The following is a 22,032-nucleotide window of genomic DNA, read 5'->3' on the forward strand; positions in this document are numbered from 1 at the left end:
GGACACTAACACACATTCAAAGCCAAACAAAGCCCAGGAAAAATAATTACCTTTGGGATACTGTGGCTTTTACAAAGAATTAATGATAAAATTTTATGACATGTATGACACTCATATGAAAGTCAATTTACAACAGATCAGAGCTTAGTCCATTCAAATTAATTTTTACCCAGATATTCATAGATAGAAATGTTCTACTTCAGGACTATTTTCCACTACACAGGCCAAGTTTTTAGTTAAGCTTGTTACGCTGAGGACAGCTCTTTTCTCCCTGCCCCTCCCCAACACACATGCCACATTCTCCTAAAATCCAAGTATTTTTCCTCCAACTTCTAAAATAACAAACAGCAACCACACTGGAAAAAGACCAAATGTGGAAAATTTCACTGTGAAGAAGGAAAAGCTTTGCGAAGTTAGAGGTGATCAACAAGAAGACATCCAAATGGAAGTTTATGCAAAATTAACCATAATACAGTTCCTTGCAGTTACATATTGAACAAAGCACACGCAGATGTGCATGCCTGTATTTTTATAACATTCATTTCCAAGAACTAATACAAGCATCTAATGCTCTAATGAACACTTATGGTCATCATAAAAAACTAGAATGACATTGCAAAATTGTCCAACTAATCTATTAAGTTCTCTCTATCGGTGGCACGAGTCCAGATGTACAGGAGGAAGGAATAAATCCCTGCTAAGCCTTTGAATGTGCATTGCCATACAGTGAGGACACCTTTCTGTCAGAACTCAGCTGGGGATCAGCTTTTATCTTGAAACACATGCTTGTCATTATTATCTTAGCTAGCATGCCTGCAAGTGTTTTTTTTCCAGCGTTCAGCTTTTGCAGCCCCAGTTTTCAGTCCTGGGTTTTGAAGGCCAGGCACCTTCAGGAGCAAATCTGCCCAATCCAGCATTTGGGTTCCTACCTGCGAATGGGGACTGCTGGGATTGCAAACTGGCTTTTAACTCTTATTAAGCCTTCTTATCGTGTTTAAAGCTGACCAATGGAAAGATTTTGGTTCTGCAGTGACACACAAGGTTTTGGTTACTTTGAGAGACCTGTGAATAAAGTAGATCCCACACAGTATTTTGTTTTCCACTTTCCGAAATAGCTGCACTACTCCTTCAAATTACCCTGACCTGACATCCTTGTCTCTCACTCATTTCAATCTACCGCAGCACATTATCATTTGCTGCTTGACATGTGGTAACCAACTGGCTTTTAAGAGTAGTGTTAGACACAAGTTTTCTGTTCAGCGCAGAGAGGTCCATCCAGGCTGCTGGCTGCTTGTCCAGATGTGACCCAGACTCACATGCCCATATGTAACTTCGGAAGAGCCTAACCTGCTTTTGAGATGAGAGGTAGCACACTTGGCTTTTCCTGCCCAGAGAACTTCAGCTCTCCCAGCCTGCTCAGGCTCAGTAAGCCCACCTTAGCCAAAAACAGCATCCCTGAGCAATTCAGGCCTGCTGTGACCTCAAATCAGAAATGGCAGTGCTTTGGACAAATGGGACAAGAAAATGATAGCTTATCATCATTAACTTGCCATTTGTACCCACTGTGGGGCAGCAGCAACACAAAGGGAAATCAGCAGAAGACGAAGGGCTTTTTCTTCCAGTCTTTCTTTGTGATGCCTACCATTCACCCCCTTGCCATGTGCCTCATGGGGGCTCATGGGTGGATGGATATAAAGAAAACACTAGATGACAAACTAGAGATGGCTCCTTCCTGTCGTGTCTCACTGAGGCAATCTGCCATAACATTTGGAGGTGCCTACACACTCCCTCCCGCAGCTGCTGAACAGACAGCAAACATCACTTTCTAGGTCTCCCTTGTGCCAAAAATCATCTCACATGGCAAATAAACAAACAGACAATACCTGTTTTCAAACCCAAACAAAAACCTGTTCTATCCTATTGATTTGGCAAATGATGGAGCAGAAACATGGGACTAAGAATTCAGGTATTGGCAACTAAGCAATGGATGAATGCCACTGGTGTTCTAGATGGCAAGTGCTGCTTTTGGCTGGGCCCATCGTCCTGCTGCCTGGGAGGTTCACAAAACTCTTTCCTCAGCCTAAGCTCTCTCTGTAGTAATGAAGGCTGTGGCTTTCACAGTGAAATCATAACACTCCACTCCAAACTTGCCAAATGGCTAAAAGGCTTCAAAACTAGAGGCTTTGAAAGAGATCATGCTCAGGTTGGGCTTACTTTAATCTGCTTTGATAAACTCTTGTTACATTTATATCCTAAAAAACTTCAAAAACATCCAACCCCACAATAAAACACATCCTTCCAATTTGGCAATGCAACTGTCTCCCAAAACAAATTCAGGCATGAATGAAGGTCTTCCTCACAGCCCCCTCCTCCCTCACTTCCTTAGCTCTTCTTTCCAATAGTACATTCACCTATTGCTTCAGCTGCTGCCATGGGACCTTCAGCATCCTCTGTGCCCCTGCATGTCCCTCCGTGTCCCCTTGCCGGGTTGCAGCCCTGCACACAGAGCTGGGGACTCACTACAAAGCAGTGGGTCTCTGTACAACACAAAAATGGCTTTCATTTCTTCTGTGCTATACTGTTCTCCCAAATGCTTTTCCGTAAGTCATTATTCAGAATCTCGCATCCTGCAGAATTGGTGCTGTGCTTGGCTATTTGCTTTTTCTTTCTCTTCGTTAGCTTTCTGTTCACGAGTGCTACCACACTAACACACTACAGCAATGCAGCTTCTCATTCATGTGGTATCACAGACACAGATACTCTTTATTTTCTCTATTATTCCTTTACTTTGTATTAATCTTCTGTATCTATCACCCAGTCTACTCTCAATCTGGTCTTTTCCAATCATTTCCAAATTCTGGATGTTTCCTTTTCTATCTCCAGCACTTTGGGAAAGCTCTTCTCTGTTGTTTTAAATCCCATTTCAAAAACCTTCCTGTTCATTAATGCTCTTTCTAATCTCTTGTGTCTCTTCTCTTGTTCTTGCAAATGTAGTAATTTGTTTTCCTGCAGGCTGGATTTGTTTGTTTTAGTTAGTCTCACCCAGCACTTTAGATCAAAGAACTATATAATTTAAAATAAGATGTCCTGACAATGTGAAACAAACTCCACTTAGATAAGCGCTATCTTAAGATCGCATGTAGGCTCATAGCATCTATTTACATGGGTATTTCCCAATTGTTTAGGCTTTAGAAGCCTAAATATAGATGTGAGGTGCCCAACTGCTGCTTCTCAGACTTGGGCTTAGGTTGTAGCAGAACCTGGTTTTAGATGGATGAAGAAAAAACCCAAAACCTTCTGATACGCATAAAATGCAAACCCCAGCAGAACCCCTAAAGGTCATTTTTCATCACTATCCCGAATCTTAAGGATTTCCTGGTCAGTTTATACCTGACACTTTATCTCTGGCCTGAAAGCACCACACCATGTCATACCTTCTGTACATTACTGCAAGGAAGGCTGATACGGTTTTGTCAGGAGATCGAAATCTCCTCCAGAGGTCTCTGATCTGGGAGCACAGCCACATCTCATGACTAATCTTCCCATAGGTCACAGGCCACATCACCCTTAGTCCAGACACTGGCCAGCAATATCCTGTTTTCTAATTTAGGAAGTACTGATGACTATACATGGGTTTGGGCTCATTCAAATTCCTTTCCTCTCCACTCCCCATTACATTAGCAATTCATCTCCATGCATGTGTGAAGGCTGGACCAAAATTTGTCTCTCAAAAGTGACAAATGTCATTGTTTCCACTGATGTCTGCTCCATGAATTAATTGTGAGAGAATGTGCTAGGGTTGGATTACCATGCAAGTCCTGGTTGCTCCTTCTTTAGATGTTTTTACCTCACCCTCACAATCTCAGTATGGTCTTTCCAAATCTACAGCTCACCTTTTCTTCCTGCTTACAGGCCCAGTCACTGTTCCTCCCCTGAGGGGCTTCTTTGTGGCTCTCTTACAGTCTGTCCCACCACTGCTCTCAGCTCCTTTACACGTCCTTCGCTTTAGATGCCCCAGCTTACTTTGAATTCAGTCAAATATTTTCATTTCCCTTTCCATCCAGACAATGTTTTTCCCTTTCCCTTCCAGATTGTCTTGCACACAGATGGTTGGTATTCCCTCTCCAAAGGTCATCCAGAAGATGGTTTCATAACCAGTTCAACCACTGATGGGTCTTACAGTGCTATCTTGATTCTCCTACAGATGAGATGTGGAAGAGTAATGTGAGGGATGCACCAAGTGCAATGGGGGGTCTGACTGCCTCTGGGCTCCCACCTAAGTAAGGCCCTAAGAGATTGTCTCTGATCTAGCAAGCTGCTATCAGTCTGTACTGCCTCCAGCTCAGTCTGGCTCATCAAGCAGCAGTGAGGAACACCAGCCAGCGTCTGTCTGGTCAGCCTTACATACAAGCGAAAGGAATGCAACCTCCTTCTGCCGCCTTCTGTCCCCCAGCTACCCAGCCCATGGTTTTCTTGTTTTCATGCACTGCAGTAAATCTCTTTGATCCAGCAAGTGGCCTTCGCACGTGCAAGTTGGGTGACCAGCCCACATCTGCCTCCCTGCCTGCAAACTCCACACTGAGAGCTCTTTGTCTGTCAGGGCACTCACAACCTTTTACACAGAGCCCACACTGGCAGACTGTTCTTGCATGACATACTAACAAACTACCAGCCAAAGGAAAATATCTCGCAATCATTTCAGACCCTCTGGCTCAGCCACTGACTAAGCCAAGTGGCTACTAGCCATTGGCACTGCTGGGTGCATTTGCAACCCACAGCACACTCAGCTCAGGCAGGAAAAAAAACAAAGCACCGACAGAGAAAAGGGCTTCTTGTCCCTAGCCCTGAAGGAGTGCACGGGAAAGGAGGCAGCCCTGCCATTTATAATTCAGTCCCAAATTTCCTTAGCTATTCCTCTGTATCCCTCTCTTTTACCACAGGCAGGAGGTCCCTGCGGGGGGATCCCACTGCAGAGGTCAACATGAACAGATTTAATGTCTTGATTGCACCAGCTCTGATTTAAGGCGTCCAACGGTCAGGGTTTTTTTTAAGGGAATAGAGCACTTAAGCAGGATGAAGGAGTCAGAATGACTTTGTGCTCTGGACTTAAATAAGCTAGTTAGTGAAACCTATTGCACCCCTTCCCTTGATTCACCTAGATTGCTCCCAAGTTGTAAATGTTCAAAGTTACTTAGATGTTTTGCTCCACAGAGAAAAATGGGAGCCAGGTGCCTACCGGCTCCCAGGTTCTGCATCAGAGATGGATTTTAAAAACAAGGCTGCATCCAGTCCTCATCACAAAATGAAACCATGCTGTCTACACATGCTTTAACCATGAAAGCTAATGAAACCATGCTTTGTCTACATGGTTTAACTGGTAAGATCAGAGGGGCAGCTGACCCCACTAGGTGTGGTGCTGGGAGTGGGAGGTGTGGGCAGCTAAAGTCTCACCATCTGACATAGGTCTTCCCCACCTGACAGCAAAAGTGGATTTGCCTTTCTCACCACATTGAGCACTGCTGTGGATGGGCAGACACATACATGTCAATGGCACAATGTACAGTCTAAGGCTATTCAAAAGAAGTATCAGAGGGCCAGTGAGAAATGTTTCTCATCATTAACTATAAAACATAACATTTCGCAAAAAATTAAACCAGACCTAAAGCTGAGTTCAAAAGCATGGAAAATCTTGCACAATTTTGACTCCAAAGGATGGCAGTGTTGAAAGAGTAGTGGTTTTTCCAAGTGCTCTCTCAGGGCTCCTTGTCCACATCCACACCTACTGGTGACAAATCCAGAAAAACTCCACAAGTTCACCCTTCACAGGTGAGCATGTCACATTTCTGACAAACTTCAGGAACAGCTGTGTAAGACCCCGCACTCACAGCTTGAGCCCTTTTCTTGAGCCCTTTTCTGGACAGATAAGGGCTCTCACACTCTAAATTTGTACCTCCATGGGAGCCTCGCTGCCTGCTGGAAGGCCTTTGCTGGGACATCCCCCCTGACAGCACTGATAGGGACCAGCCTCACAGCAGCACCGCTGCTATGAGAAGCCTCCTGACCATGCTGCTGCAGATTTTAAAATGACTGCACTACTTTCACTGGCTTTCAAATCACTGAATCACAAGTGAGGTCACTCCTGGCGAGGTGGCTATCCCCAGTAAAAGCACTAGAAAGCCCATATAAAAAGATCAAAACCAATGCTTTTTATGTCGTAATATGATTTATACTTCAGACTATGTAACTTTTACAGGACTGCCTGGTATTTGATGGATGCAGCTCTCTTAACAACCCACATATTTGTTTGATTTACTGCACTGGTCCAACATGTTATTTTCTACCTTGCAAGAACAACCTCGCTTCTAGGAGTCCGCCTGCATGATAAGGCTGTGAATTAAATGTGCAGTTATCGTAAGAGACCACACATTTTACAGTAAAATTGGGAAAACTGATTACAGCAATCCCTCTGGAAACAAGAATAATCACATGATAAGACAGTGCTAATGGGAATTTATCATCTCTCATCACATGTGAAGCTTAGAACAAAGCAGCAACACACACGAACTGCACAGCCATTACTGCCAATGAATACGAGCTGAAAAGCTACTGGGGACTATGAAGAAATGACAGAAGAGTGGGGATCCTGAACTGGCAAACCTAAGCCAATTCAGTGTGCTTCAAGAAGCTTACACAGTGGAGCTTATATGCAACATTAGTAAATATTATCCAAAATAGCAGCCTGACATCTTTCCATGCATTCTATTCCCTCTCCACCCACATTATTCCATTCAAAGTCCATGTCATTCTTTCATTTGTTCTCACTGTATCTTATCACCAGAGAAGCCCAAGATCATCAGTATTTCAAGGGTATGTGCATCTCCACACCTACACGTCTGCATCTACGCACATACTCTCTCATGCACACATTAATCCTAAACTGCGTATCTCAGATCTTAAGTATGCTTTTCTCTTTCCCCCACAAAAAAAGGCAACAAAACCTGCCCACACTATTCTTCAGTTGAAGCAATTAACATTTGACTAAAATTAACATTTTTGAAGTTGTCTTGGGGAAGTGAGTGCCAAAAACCCAAACTGGCATGCCCACAGTTTTAACATGAACATCTACATCCCTTAGCTATCCTAAAATGACTCTGCATCAAGCCCCATAAGACAATGAAATCCCAAGAGGTTAATGGTAGACATTGAAGTCCTCTGTCCTACTGACTAACGGGTACATTTGCTTGCCTACCATATTATCCCACTGCCCTGTTTCATAGACAAAAGCTTGGACTTTCAGAAGAGATTTTTTTTCTTCCTTTCTAAATGAGAATAAAAGGACATGGTTACAGTTAGGTGGCAGGAGGACAAGATGAGAGAAGCATCCTACGTAAGTACCTGTATGAGTCCTCTGGTGAGCCTTTAAGTGGGAGCTCTTTGTATAAACCTTCCGGCACCCATTAAACTGACAGCGATGAACCCTCTTCTTGTTTTCTGGGGATGCTTCTGCCCCTGTACCAACGTGCTCACTATCACTTTGCCCAGTTTTTATTGTCCCCGCGGTCGCTGTCACTACACCCACTTTCACGGAGCTGAGTGAAGTTTTCTTGGCCACCAGTTTCAACGTCACCGTGCCATCCACCGCTGAGAGAGTCTGTGAGGTTTTTACAAGGTGGCGGCTGAGCTCTGGGGAGGAAGGCGGTGTTAATGAGGTTACTGCATTGAGTTGGGCCTGGTTGACGGCTGTATAGCCTTCTGTGGAAGAGCTGGTGGACTGCAAACTGAGGCACGTCTCAGAGAGCAGCTTGTCCCGTGAGAGGATAATGTCCACGTTAGTGCTTTTGTCACACGTACTCGTCTCCACAGGTAAAAGGATGGGGTCCAGCCGTCGGATATTGTCCTCTGCATCTGGGGCTGAGGCGGCATGAAGGAAACAGTCCAAATCCTCACCAAAGGTCTCAGAGATCTTCCGCGGTTCAGTCTGAAGGTATCGCTCCAACTCCAGGCATGTCTGCAGGAGGGGAAGGGAGAGGGAAGGGAGAGAAACCACATTAGAGAGAGGTTACAGCACAGCTCCCACCTAGGGCCAAAGAACAATGTGGTCCAGAGTCATTCAGAGAGAGCACTCATGCACACCAGCACCTTCTTGTGAGGGAGACATGAGGATTTGGCGCTTGTTTGATGCAAGACAGACTATGAGAATATCCACGTACGGTAGAAGATGTTATAGTAGGAGTGAAGATACAACAATCAGAAAGCATCCACTACATTTTCTGTAGTGAAAAGCCTGTACATTGTCCCATGGATACCAGGCCCTTCCCAGTTTTAAGTGCAATCTGGCCAACAGTCACTTCCATATGAAACTATCCTAAAGGCTGCATCATCCGGCCACGTACAAACAAAGTCACCTCTCCGAAGAACTGCTTCCTCTTCCTTCACAAACATTAACTTTCACTCCAAATTTAACTCAGCGTAGTTGGCTGAGGCCCAGTCTGTTCCTAAACCAGCAAAATCCTGAAGTGTGAAGCGCAGCATTTTAAGATGGGAGACAGAAAAAAACTTCCAGTGACACCACAGCTTGTTTAAAGGGCCTGAGACAAGGAAAGATGTGACACCAAAAAGGGACCTACTGTCAGTCTTAGAGGGTTTTTGGTACATCTGGTCAAATGGGGCTCACTGTGTACAGGACACCAGACTTGCACACAAACACACACATGCACCTTATTAAAAAGTAGGTGAAGTTGCAGTCAAGGAGGCTGCCACATGGTCCTGCATTTCCACAGCAGTGACTACCAGCACAAGGATGGGGTAAGCCTAACTTGAATGTACCTTATTATGAGGTGCCCCTAGCTAGCCCCAATAAAGTCTCCAGGCACTATCACACTCCCCAGTGTTCTCCATAACCAACATTATAAACTTTTATTGTTTATAGAAAACCGTTTGCTGTAGTTTCAGGAGCTTTTAATGGAGTTTATTAGTGCTATTTTTCATTTCTTGCTTCCTGAAAGGCTAGCTGGTTTAATATCACCACTGTGATTTCAGAGGACTTGAAGAAAGAGACATTCTAGCCAATACTTTCTAGAAACGTCTAAGACCTACTCCTTGGAGAACACTTCCAGAGATATAAAGAAAGTGATTTTAGGAAAAAAATTTCAGCCTATGGGGGCTGGCGACCCAACTACTTCCCAACCTTGAGAGTCCAGCATCTGATCAAGAGACAAAGCTTCATATGACCGGAGGAGACAGAGACTCTTGCCTCCTGGGTACAAAGGTCCCATCAACACGAGTGTAAAGAGACCCCACTCACAGCTCTCTATGAGCTGTCAGATAATTAAAGATTATTACTTTCAGTGTACTCAGAAAGCAGCAGTGCTGGTTGCAGATATTATGTGGCGGGATGACTTTCAGAGTTCACAATGGAATTTGCCAGATATCTGTTGTTTCTTGTTAAAATAATAGCTAATTGTAGACCTGAGCTGTCGAGATGGACAAAAAGAAATAGAACAGCAACATATCCAAGTGAGATGCACTATACTTTAGCGCATAGGTTATTTTCAGAGGCATGACACTGTGTGTACGATGTGTCTGCACACAGGCCTGGAGGTGGGACACTTACCAGTTTGTACTTGCCTTGAGCAACCTTTCCATTTTCTTTTTAAAGTACATTTCTGGGATCATGAGGAATGACTTTAGCTGAGGATCTGATCTCTCCCCAGATGAATCCTAACAGGTTTGGGGAGCAGCTTTCCAATGCACCCCACAGTCTTTCAGGAATAACCCCCACCACCAGGAAAGGCAATGCTTTTGAATTCCCCAAACATGTAATTTGCGCTGCTTGGCCCACTTAGCCTTCACCCAGTGAGGCAGAAACAGGTTTAGGGGCCTAATAAATAAAAGGCTTCCAAAGGAAAGAGCAAGCATAATCACAAACTGGGGGTGGAAAGGGGGAGGGGGAAGACAGGGACTCAAGGCTATTAAATCTGATGACAGCGACATGAAATTTCAATTGCTGTGGGATCAGAAAGCTGCGCGCTGGCTGCAGGCTGCCCATGGAGGGGAGGCAAGCAGGAGGTACTGCTCCTTTAAGGCATCACTACCGCATGACAACAATAGTGGGCCTGACAGTTTCTTCCAGCTTCACCATTAATTTTCCATAAAGAGCAGTTTGTCGATGAGCCCTTTTGAGCAAAGCCTGATGCTTCAGAAACCTGTAATTATTCCTGGCTCCCCCCTCCTGCAGCCATTGCACCTGTGCCATTTCAAGACACCAGCTGGTCATGTCTTGCCTTCTGCCTCTGAAATCCAAAACCAGTGGATCAAGCCCATCTCCCCATAGAGGGGGGAAAAAAATCTCAAAGAAACAATATAATGCAGTCTTTCCTTCCCACCCCCAACCCCCTCAGCCTCTCCACCAAGTCAATAGGGGGGAAGAGCCTAGCAACGCTGAGCCAGAAAAGCCCTTCACCTAATCTGCATGGCAGACAAAGCCCAGTGAGGGGTTACAGCCACAACCCTTCTTTAACCCCCCCACCAGGGCCCTACCTGCTGCTGTATTTGCCAGAGCAGGCAATTGGTGGCAGAAACAAAGCATCTTTCCCCATATGCACTTCCCAGCTTCTGCCAAGTACCTCACGCAACCTTCCTGGCCCAAGTCACCCAGAGAGTGCCCAAATCACCCTGGCAAGGCAATTTTTAGGCCAGCTAAGCCAAATCCCTCGTCTTGAGCTCTGACCTGCAGAAACCAGTCAGGCTGACACCATCAAGGTGCCTACTCCAGCCCAGAGTACCATCAGGAGAGGCAGGAAGGTTCTTTGGTCTCCCTTCCCACAAAGTTCTTTGCCAGCAAGCTATATTTTGTGTGTGTGTGTTAGCAACAGGACATTGACCACTATCCACAGAGATATGAACCCAAACTGCTGGATTCAGATGATGGTGAATCCCTGTAGATCTCCTACTTCCAATACCAGCCTGGTAGAAAAATAGTCCAAGGATACCTAAACAGAGGTGACCTTCTCTTGTCATGCTGTTGTCATAGTTCTGTTGGATGTCCAGTTTCTCCTTAACCACTCACGCAAGAGATGGGGAGCTTTGTGTAACGGACGTAATACATGTCATTTGTGACATTAAGTCCAACTATCCTTTGTTTGCTACACTGCAGGCAACTTAATGCGCATTCAGCTCTCTTAACCAGTGCCTGTAGGACTTAGAGCAATAGGCACTACAAAAATTACAATGTGAAGAGGAAGATGACTCCCTTCAGGAATAGAAGAAAAAGATCCGTAAGTCTGCTGTTTGCTGTCAAGCCAGTTTTGCAGGCCAGGGATAAAAAGTGACCCACTACTTCAACCCATCTGCTCTTATTAAGGAAGGTCATTCTCCTTGCACCTTGCTCCTCAATTTAGCCAGTTAAAAGATGATGATTCATGCCTGACGAACTACACAGTGTGATTCTGCGAGACCCCAGGTACTTGCAGGAAAGGACGGCAGTCTGGCACATGGACAATCCCAACAAGGGATTTTTCAGTTTACGCAAATGCAAAAAGATTCACTTTTCCAGCAGAGGCACATTGCCACAACCTGCAAGAAATCTGCGTTTCCTGCTACACACTGGTAACTTGTAACATCTCTTTGCCCCCCACATTATACTATCATCTCAGTCCTCTGGGACACGTGTAGCAGCAGAATACATGTGAACTGCACACTCTGACACCTTCATATGTAGCACTAGATCCTTCAGACAGTAAAAGACAATCAGCGTAGTGCTATCCTATGCCTGGTAAGGACCTACTTCTTGTTAGTCCTTTCAGAGTTTGCAGTAGCACTGATCCAGGGAAATTGAGTGTTCAGTACATCTACCAATTCAGAAAGGCATGGCCACTAAATTACCTGTATCCTACAGCTGATCAACTCAAAGTAAAGATTATTTACCGAACACATTAAGAATGCTCACCACTATGAAATACAACACAAGAGAAACCCAGTGTGTGCTAGCAGAGATGCAATACATGTGTACCATTTTCAGCAAAGATTAGCACTCACCTAATTTGCAGCCAGCAGAAATCAAGACAGTTTTGCTACTAGCTGCAACAACAACGGACTTTCCAATCCCTCCCTGATTTGCAGATAGACTCTGTTTGGTTCAGACAGCTTAAATTTTAGAGTGCTTGTCAGCTGTGCAGGTTAAAATGCAACTCAGAACATTCAAAATCCAAATACGAACGACATGGGGCTCTAGCTGGGACCTCCGCTGTCATCAAAGTGCCAAGGCTCAGCAGCGTAGCGAACGACATGCCCGCAGGCCAGGGGCCTCTGCAGGGACATAAAGTTTGGCATCTGGGTTCAGGTACAGACAGTTCTGGAAAACCTAATTACAACTGATGACTCAAAATGAACTCTCAGTTCCCAGGGTATAAATCTAAACTTGCTCCAGTGAACTGCACAGCACTGGTCTCGATTGACAGCCGTACTGAGTATCAGAATTTGACCCATACGTACATGCTCTTGGGAAACCACAGGTCACGTCAGAAGCACCTGACTATGCTCAAGTCTTTACAGCACTCAAACTCTTGGGCATTTTGCACAGCTAAAGGCAGGAAAATGTGCCAACAGTACAGTACAGTTCTGCCAAGCCAAAAGAAATCCTAACACTTATAACGATTTGAGGACAGAAAGTCAGGGAGACACCTTATCAACATGTTCCTTGGGTTCCTCTGCCTTACTGATGCTGAAATACTTTATAACATCTTGATTTTGAATTTTTCTCGCAGATTATGGGAAGTTCTTATCTGGAAGTGCTAGTTACTTCTAAGTGCCATTTTACTGCAGATATAATTGGACATCAAGCACTGATCCTGGAAGTTATCCAAAACCTAATTATGAAGTTGGATACTTAGATCAGGCTGTGACAGAGAATGAAAACGTTGAACGTGGTTGACAAGCAGGTCTGCTCTACTAGCTCTGTTTACAATACTTGAAAGGATCCTCTTTGCAGCATAATTTATGTGAACAAGGCAGAATTATACATGTAATAGTGAAGGTCAAATGCCAACCTCCACCATGACCCCATTGCCTTCCACTGGCATGTAAAAAAGAGGCCTCATCTCTATCTTCAAATAACTGTGAAAGTCTCAAGACTGCAAAGGAAAAGGAAGAACCTCAACCAGAAGGTAACCCAAACTAATTCTAAGGTCAGTGTCACTGCAGTTCACTCAAGCTCAGAGCAAACAGCAGCACCAGGTCCAGTGCCTGGTGTCAGTATTTCACTCTTCAGCAGAAAGCAAAAGCTTTGAGCTAGAGTGGTACTTGCATTGCAAGCAGCCCTAAGTTAAGAGGAGTAAGAGATTTAAAGCTCACCTGCCTTCCTTGAAATGCCATGCTATTTTTGTCCTTAGCCCTAAAACAAGGTTTGAAAGATGCATCTTCTTCCCACTGCCAAAAGCCTTCATTACTTCCTGAACAACAACAAAACTCAATACTCTTGCCCATCTATTCCAACATTGTCATCTGTTCCCACCCAGCTGCCAAAACCCCCAGCTTTTCCTCTTGGCAACCTCTACTGGGCAGTTGCTAGTTGTCAAAAAGCTGCAGCACATCAGAAGCTTAACATTTGGGACAGCATAAAATAAACAGAATTTTAGTATTAAAATAAGTAATTTTGCAAAATACACTTGGGAAAATGGGAAAACCACAGTTTGAAATGAATGAATAGTAAGACAAAGTTTCAGGCAATAGCAAGCCATTTCTATTGCAAAGCCTTTAAGACAAAACTAGTCATGTGCCAGCACATCTCGCTTATGTGTTAGTTCATTGAAAAAAAAAAAAAAGACAGCTAAAAGCACTTTTCAGGTACAACAATAAGACATGTAATGACAGCTAACTTGCTGTAAATATCTGCATGCATGTTCTTAATCCCTTGTACATATGAAGCAAATCAAGCTAACTGCATGTTCAACAAACAGGCTTCTGCCAAGAGCAAAAAGCAGTCACACACACAGTCAGCAAAGATCATCTGATAGACAAAGACTTTTTTTCCTGTGGTAACTTCACCACATGCCTGAGCTGTCAGGGTAGTCCTCTCCAACACTGGCTGAATGGGTCCTACCAGCAGTGGGCACATCTGTTAACTCTTGACTGTGCTACACAGAACTCGAACCTCTGTTTGCACGTTTCTTCAATATAATAATAATCTGTGCCCATTCTCCTCCTTGGTCTCAGCCCAAAGAATGAAGCTTTAAGGAAACGTATTTAGCCAAACCAGCCCATTCACTGCTATGCATGCACAATAGTACTCTCAATGAACATCCTCCTACCATGACCCAGATGGCTTTCTCCTAGATGTTTTGTACAGTATTTTTCTTCAGAGCAATAAATGATGCTGAAATCAGAAGCCTCAACCACATTCAGCAAAGATACATTTTAACTTCTGTAAAACTTCTGCAGATTTACTTAAAGGACAGAATCACTACCTTCACATACACACAAGCTGTTTTCCTGTTGCTGATGTGACCTGATGTAACTACGGTTACCAAAGACTCTGATCAGCCTCTAAAGCTCACAGGATCAAAACCAATTTTTCCACAAATCATCGATTTTCACCAGGAAATGGGTGGTAAAACAAATGTCTCAAACACAAAATAAGTCTGAACCTGTAACTTTAACCAAGGAGTCAGAAATCAGGATCTGTTCCCAAACTTACTGATACGAAATAGATCTTATCTAAGAAATATTCTTTTAAATGGACAAGCTAATTTTGTTTACTAAAAATCTGTGCTATTGGGGCTGTAAGCATAGAGAATTTCAGTGCACTGGTTGTGAGATACTGAACAAAGGACTGCAGCTAAGCGTGGCTGAATTTGATAGACATCTAGATAAAAAAAACAAAAAAGGATGAAAGAAATGTGCAAACACTGACCCGGGGCTTTGGAGGCCTTTTGTTGGGTTGTGACTGTTTAATAAAGATAGAAAAAATATCTGCCACCAGTCACAACAACAAAATGTATCGTCAGCATCAGCAAAGGATTAAGGATAGCCAAATCAAGAATGCAAAAGCGCAGGCAGCCCATTGTGCTAGTATCAAAATATGATAAAACCCACATGTGCTTGTACACCAGCACATGCCCTGCGTGCTGCCACTTAAGTAGCCATACAATGACCATTTAAGAAACTATGTATGTAACGTGTGTTTCAAAGTCTTTCTGAAGAGATCATTTATGTATATAACAACCTTGGATGGCTTTGAGTGCATTGGCTGGTGGATCTCACTACGAGCTCCAAACCTCATCACGTGCATATTTAACCTGTTGCTGTCCAGTTTGGAAGCAGCTTTGATTTAACATTATAAATAGTACAAAGACACAATTAGCTCCTTGAATTGCCAGTCATAGCTCCCACTGAAATCAAAGGATCAGGTTCAAAGCACACCCCAGAGTGTGGTAAACTTCTCACAGGAAATGGATACGCAAGAGCAAATGCTGACGGCTGTGGAACGTACAAAGCAGAGCAATATTTTAGGTCCTGATCCTCAGTTAAGATTCATCCTTACAAAGTACCACAGAGGGGTTACACAGCAAAACTGGGTTCCTTGTAATTACTCTGGATACGATAATGAATGAAAAAATGTACTCTTCAGAGATATTTCATTAGCTTCCAGAGATAGCTTTACATTTTCTCCTCAGCAGTTGACACAAATGTACGCACCGGTTGTGTTCACACACTCTCAGGCAACACCATATTCATAAGCACAATTCTCCATAATTAGCTTATTAAATCAAACCTGGAGATGTGATCAATACTGTCAATATATGGTACATTTCGTAAGAGTCCTAGGTTTTGATCATCTCATCCGCTCTGACCTAAAAACATATTAAACGAGGATGCATAACACTGAATTCCTAACCCAAAACCATGCAATTCCTCCTCTTGATTTTGCATGATCAACATTTTTCCACTGGGACCTACTGTACCTACCCTGTACATGACACCCATTCATTATCACATCTCATGGCTCAAAAAACCTTTTGTATGCTCCCTTTTGTATTATTTTTGGCTGCAGGGAGGAAGAGGTGGGGACCTGTCTGGGAAACAGGAAGCAGGAGGAAGGAGGGGAATGTGTTGTAGAATAAGGGCAGAGCAAAAAAGAATAAGAGAGTATTTATGTACTTTCTAAATGATAATAAACATATAGGACCAAAGCCTGCCTCCAGCCATGCGGGGAGCAGTGGGCTGTTTGGTTGAAGTTTAATGTGAACACAGCAACTGTCCAAGCACATTTACAAAAAGCCATTTGCTGCTTTTTTTCTTTGAGTTTGTTTTTTAAAATCATTTGGGCAATTTGTTATCTTACAAGAACAAGAAGATGCATGGGCTCCTGTGATAAACATGCCAGTCTAGGTAAGGAAAAGAGAATACAACAGACTGGAGTTTCACCGCTGCACCGAGAGAAAAACAGACTAGAAACAAAGCGATGGGAAGCACAACCAGATTCTCAGCTGGGGTAAATCAGCACAGAGCAGCCCTGATTTCATGGTTCCTGTTTACATCAGCTGAGGACCTTGCCAGCACTCAAACTCCATTAAATTCTGCTCTTAACTAGCACCATTTAACTCTGTGGCTTACCTGAAGTAGAATTTGACATGCTCTTTAAGGGCTGGAGATGATTATTTTATATTACAAATCTTGTCCACTTTATTAGGAACAATGTGACCCACATGGAAAAATGGGAAGAATTTAAAACCAACACCAACTTCAGACATCCTGATACTTCGATTTGCTTCCTTTGTCCTTTTTTTTTTTCTTAATTTGGTCAGTCTATACAGAGGTATTCACAAATTGGTTCCTGCCACTTCTAGGCCAGAGTTTTTATCATCTGTACGTAGGAACAACAGCCTCTGCACTTGAAAGTCCAACTGCGGGTAAAGTTGCCTCTTATTCAAAGCCACTTGCCCTCCAAAGGATGCTCCTACATTCAATAGTGGTTTTCCATTTCTTTTCTATACTGCTCTGCCAAGGTGCTTGTTCCAAAACTCCAGCCACCAGGGATTCTGATCAGCCTCAGATCTCGCAAGCAGTACAACTTGGGCTGCTCTGCACCCTGATAAAAGCAGCACAGTCCTCTTTGAGAGCAATCTGCTACAGCACTTTGGTAAAGTGCCTGCCGGTACCGGCCCAACCGTTCAGCAGCATCTGAGGAGACCTGTATCCCCAAACTGCATTAGATCAAATGAAGAGGAGATCCAGCAGGGCCTTTTGTGGATATCATTAGCAACTCAAGGTGTGCTGTTCAGAACTGTATGAGGCACTGCTCGCTCCTTATGAAAGGATCACGAGATCCATCTTGTGTCAGCATAGTTTCCAGCAGGCTGTACAGCTACTGGCTGTAGCATGGCATGGGAAGCCAGGAGATCCCATTAGGAGCCCTGCAATTTCTTGACTTGAGAAAGGCAGGTCAGATCACCAGCTACTCAGAGGCAGTACACCTCTGTGAGCCAGTGTACACAACCGCGGCTAGCGCACTGGCTTACTTCTTTCAGTCTGTTGACTGTGGACACCCACCCAGTTGTTATGGATTTTAATATGCTGCAATATGAAAGTGCTATTTCAGGACAAAGCTATTAATAGCAAAGCAGCCAGAAAATAGCCTAGAAGGAATGCAATGTCTTGGTATTCCTGGAAGATCGATGACTTCCCAGCATCTATGCAGCCACCATGGTTAATTCAAGATGTTTCTGTGCACAAGACTCTCTTTTGTTAGAGGAGCTAACTATATGATAAGCCATCATGATGTGCCTTCATAGAAATGCCCTATATGGGTACCAGCAGAATCGCAGGTGTGCAGAGACTACAATGCAGAAAGACCCAAAGGATGGTATTTCGTTACTTTAGGCAGTCTAGTGAAAAGCAGAGGCTGAGCACTGCGATGAAACAGAAGTCAGGAGCAGCTCTGCTTTTCCTGAAGGAGATGGAGGATGGGACAGGATCTGTTTGAGCCTTGCTCAGAAACCTATTTGACTCCAGGACCTTTTCAGCCTCTATTAGCCTACAAGCACTCTCTCCTTCCCTTGTTTCTTCATCTCCTTTTCCTGCATCTCCTCAGCAACACTCTTTACGTGGCAAGGCGAGTCACTGTCCCTTTTCATGATCTCTCTTAAACCTTTTGTTTCTCCTGGCAAAATATCCATGGAAACATATTGGAGAATACTGTCCTGAGACCCTGCCTCAACTTTATGTTGGCATCTTTCCCCCTAAAATTAACTGGGAAGGTTCCCAAATTAATTCCAGGTACATCACCGAACACAACACTCAGGACCACCTTGCAGAGTTGATACCAACGGCATCTCTCTGCTGGCAAGGCTTTTAACATCACTTCTGCCTGCACCTACACTGCTGAGAGGCTCTCTGGGAGGCCTTTGACTTTCCAGCCCCATTCCCAATTATCCTCCCTGAGCAAATCAAATGAAATTTGACACTGCATTTCTCCCTGAGATGAAAAGGCCCAAATGATAATGCTGGAAACTACAAGATGTCATGTTCATGGCACTACAGCCTTACCCATCAAACCATCACAGACAGCTCCAGCTCACTACCAAACATGCACTGCAGGAACTGCAGTCCCTCATCACTCTCCAGAGAGGAAACAAACAAAACCCACTTACCAAAAAGGAAAAGAGGAAACACATTGCAGTCACTGGACATGTTATCTGGCAGATTTCCAACTCAAGACATTTAAAAAATGTAGTTAGTTTACCTTAAGTGTCCTATTTTCCCCTATTTCCCTTTTCCACTCTCTTTAAGCCTATATAGCATCTCCCGAGATAAGCCTGCCTTTGTAGGTTGGCTGTATACCACTTCTTCCCTCTATTGTCTTTCTGAGATAGGACGGAAGTATCCAATGTCAAAGCTTGGAAGACCATGGCCAGGCTCTCTTGGCTTGGTTTGTGGGAAGAGGAAGGGCAGGAACCAAGGAAGGACAGCCTCTCCTGCTGCAGGAGGGGCGTCCTCTTCCTCATGGTACAACCAGTCCTCCTTACTATTTTGTTTATCATCAATACTTCTTAAATAAAGCTGTTTTTAGTAGCCCCCAAAGGCAGAGTCTGTTGCCAGCTATCATCATCCCGAACACTTCAGACTTCTGTCACCATGCTTTGGTACAATCCCTGCAATAGCTAAACACAAACATTATGTTCCCCCAAGTACAAAATATAGCTTTCAGGAGCTGCAATTTTATTTTGGTTATAAACATACAAGGGTAACCTTTATGCTGGGAGAGGAGGAGCCACGCAGGAGACCACAGGCTGAGCCTCTGCTTCGCAGGGAACATTCCTGGGAGCACTTGGCTGCTTCGCCTCCAGCCGACTCCGCTTCCCAAGCGGCTGCACTTCCCAAGCAGCTGTGCTTCCCAAGCAGTTGTATGATATCAGAACTGAAGCAAGAGCCAAAAAGCCTTGTGGTGGCTGGGACTGCTGGAGGGATCTGCTTGAGACCCAGCAGTCCAGGAACTTGGACTCAGAGAAAGGGAGAGAAATGCACTCAGACCATGCTGGTTTAGCTATAGCTGGCACTGTTGGTAGCCTACACACTCAGGACACAGTCTTCCAGGCACGACTTGTGACTTGATTGCCACCCTGAGCCCCTGCAGAATACATCGCAGCTCTTTTGAACATGAAGGCTGCGGTTAGAGCATCCCAGAGGTGCTTCCATCATCTCCAAAGCAAGGTTTAGGGGGTTTCCTCCATTTCAAATCTTTCTAATCCTTCCCTGCTCTGCAGGCGTCCCTTGGCTACCCTGCACTGAGCTTGTGACACCTGTCAAATAAGCATGATGTCAAATTGCCCCTGCAAGCCCCTAAATGCCCCTAGGCATTTCAGTCCTCCTGTCAAGACTGCTAATGTGTCCCTTCCCCACCACGAGTAATGACGCATTCCTGGAAGCAAAAACTGCATTAAAAGTCTTCTTTCCATGCGAGCTAAGAGCTTTCTTTGCCTCATACCATTTTTACTCATAAATATAATATCAAGGTGATCGTGTTCTTCTCAGACTACTCAGAGTGTTCTGTAAGTAAAACCTGCAATTGGCAATTTATCAGATGGAAAAATAAAAGCCACATTTGGTTTCTCCCTACACTTACAAATGACCACGTGCAGCCTCCGAAGCACACCAATCTTTTTAACAAGGTCATGAATATCAGCCAGGGAATGGGGGGGAACAAAATCACCCTGCACATGTTTTTCCTTCTACTCTGCTTTCTTACCAGCTTTGCTCACTTTCTAAGCAAAAAGGAAGCCTCTCCTGTTCTCATCATGCTGTGTTTATTCAAATTCCAGCAGCCAGTGGCTGCTCCTCCAGGTGCTCTCCAAGGGCAAACAACTGGGTCTCACTGCAACACATATCTGAACTTGAGACACGTCCAGCTCCAGGTTGGACTGAGAGCAGAAACGACAGAGGCAGTGGATGGTGGGACACCATGAAATCTTTTGAAAGCGCTGCTCCCGCAGGCTTAGACAAAAAGCACAAAACACCCTTCGCCTAATGAAAGGACTGGAAAATGCACTTCAGAAGGCACAGCCTTAGGAGTCAGAATAAATCCTCCCAGATGTCCCTGGTGACAAAGCAGCCCAATTTGATCAATACAGCAGCATTATTAACACTGCGCTACCTTACACGAGGATAGTCACATGTTCTTGCCTCTGCTGAGCATGGGGGAAGGGGTGCAAACTCCTACTGCAATTCACAGGGGAAATGTCTCTCTCAAAATCATTAAGATTGCACAAAGAATCTCTTGCCCATTTCCATGCAAGCTGCCTTTTTCTGGGAGAGCTCTGCTTCATTAGCATTGATCAAGCTCATGAGGAATCCCAGAAACAGTGTGTGCTTTATGGTTTTCTCAACAATAAATTTTGGTTTTAATGACTTTAGGATCCCTACCTTGAGGCTTTTTTTTATGCAGCCATGTTTGCTTTGGGGGCTGGGTACAGACACATAAATGTAAGTGGTTAACAGCAGAAGGCAGGACTTTATGACTAACAAATTTTGTAGCATGATTATGAGGATTAGGGGTTAAGTGCATTTGGATTCAAGCAGAAGCAATGGTAGTAAAAGGGTATATATCTCTCCTGCTCCTGAGGCCCAGCCAGGGTCATTGCCTTTCTGAGTTTGCTTCTTGACATACGATGTTACAAACAATCCTGGTGAGTAACTTGGGAATCAGCAGGAGAATGGAAGGGGAAGAAAAGCAAGTGCTAGCTCATTACCTGCTATGGCCAGCAAACCCGAGAATTCTGTAAAAGCCAGATCCTGTGTGTGCCTCGTGACAAGTCTGAAGGTTAGAGAGGTACTACCCTATGGCAGGTGACTAAGTGTGGGAGAAAACAGCAGAGCAGCAAAAGCCTGAGTGGCCTTTAGCCACTGATGGCACAGGAGGAAGGATTGACTATAATAATAAACACAAGACTAGCAATTGGCCTTTAAAACCAGGAGAAAGACCTTCTTATTCACAAAGAGAGGTGTGCCATCCATTGCTGGAAAGAAAAACCACCACAGAAATGCTGCATTGGCACAAGCCATCTTTCTTTAGCACTCAGCTCAGATAACACATCAAAACCAGGGGAAAAGACAGACTCGCTCCTCCTCCACAGGGAAGAAATCCTAACACAAATCCCCTTTGCCACCTCTTCACCAAAACCCACCGAAACTATCTGCAGCCCCTGCAGAGAGGGAGGTGAAATTCTAAGTTTGAGCATACCAGGCCACCTCCATGCTGTGCATGGTAAGCGTGTGTCACCAGGGAAGCGTGGTGCTTCTCCAGAGCTGCTGGCACAAAGTCCTCTCAGAAAGGGGTGCCCATAAAAGTGTCTAGACAGACTAAAATTAAAAAGAACAAATTATATGACACTGCCCACTGTCTGCAAACCAGGGCCAGATTCTCAGGGGGAGGAGTAAATCACTAACACCGTGATCGTAGCTAGTGGAGTCATCCTAATTTACACTAAGCAAGGATCTGGCCCAGAAAAATATTCCTGTCAAGTCTGCAGTCAAAAATTC

At 44.3% G+C, this 22,032-nt stretch overlaps 1 protein-coding gene across 1 annotated transcript in view; it reads right to left on the reverse strand.

The window, feature by feature from the left end:
* Positions 1 to 22,032, reverse strand: part of KLF7 (KLF transcription factor 7) — a gene marked incomplete at its 3' end in the record, with an annotated part of 55,960 nt that overhangs the window by 17,676 nt on the left and 16,252 nt on the right. The window contains exon 2 of the mRNA XM_080622193.1: positions 7,396 to 8,008. Within this exon, the coding sequence (XP_080478319.1) occupies positions 7,396 to 8,008 (613 nt within the window). The remainder of the gene's footprint in view (positions 1 to 7,395; positions 8,009 to 22,032) is intronic.

Source organism: Psittacula echo (genome assembly GCF_963264785.1).
Source record: "Psittacula echo genome assembly, chromosome: 6".
In the NCBI taxonomy this organism is placed as follows: Eukaryota; Metazoa; Chordata; class Aves; order Psittaciformes; family Psittacidae; genus Psittacula; species Psittacula echo.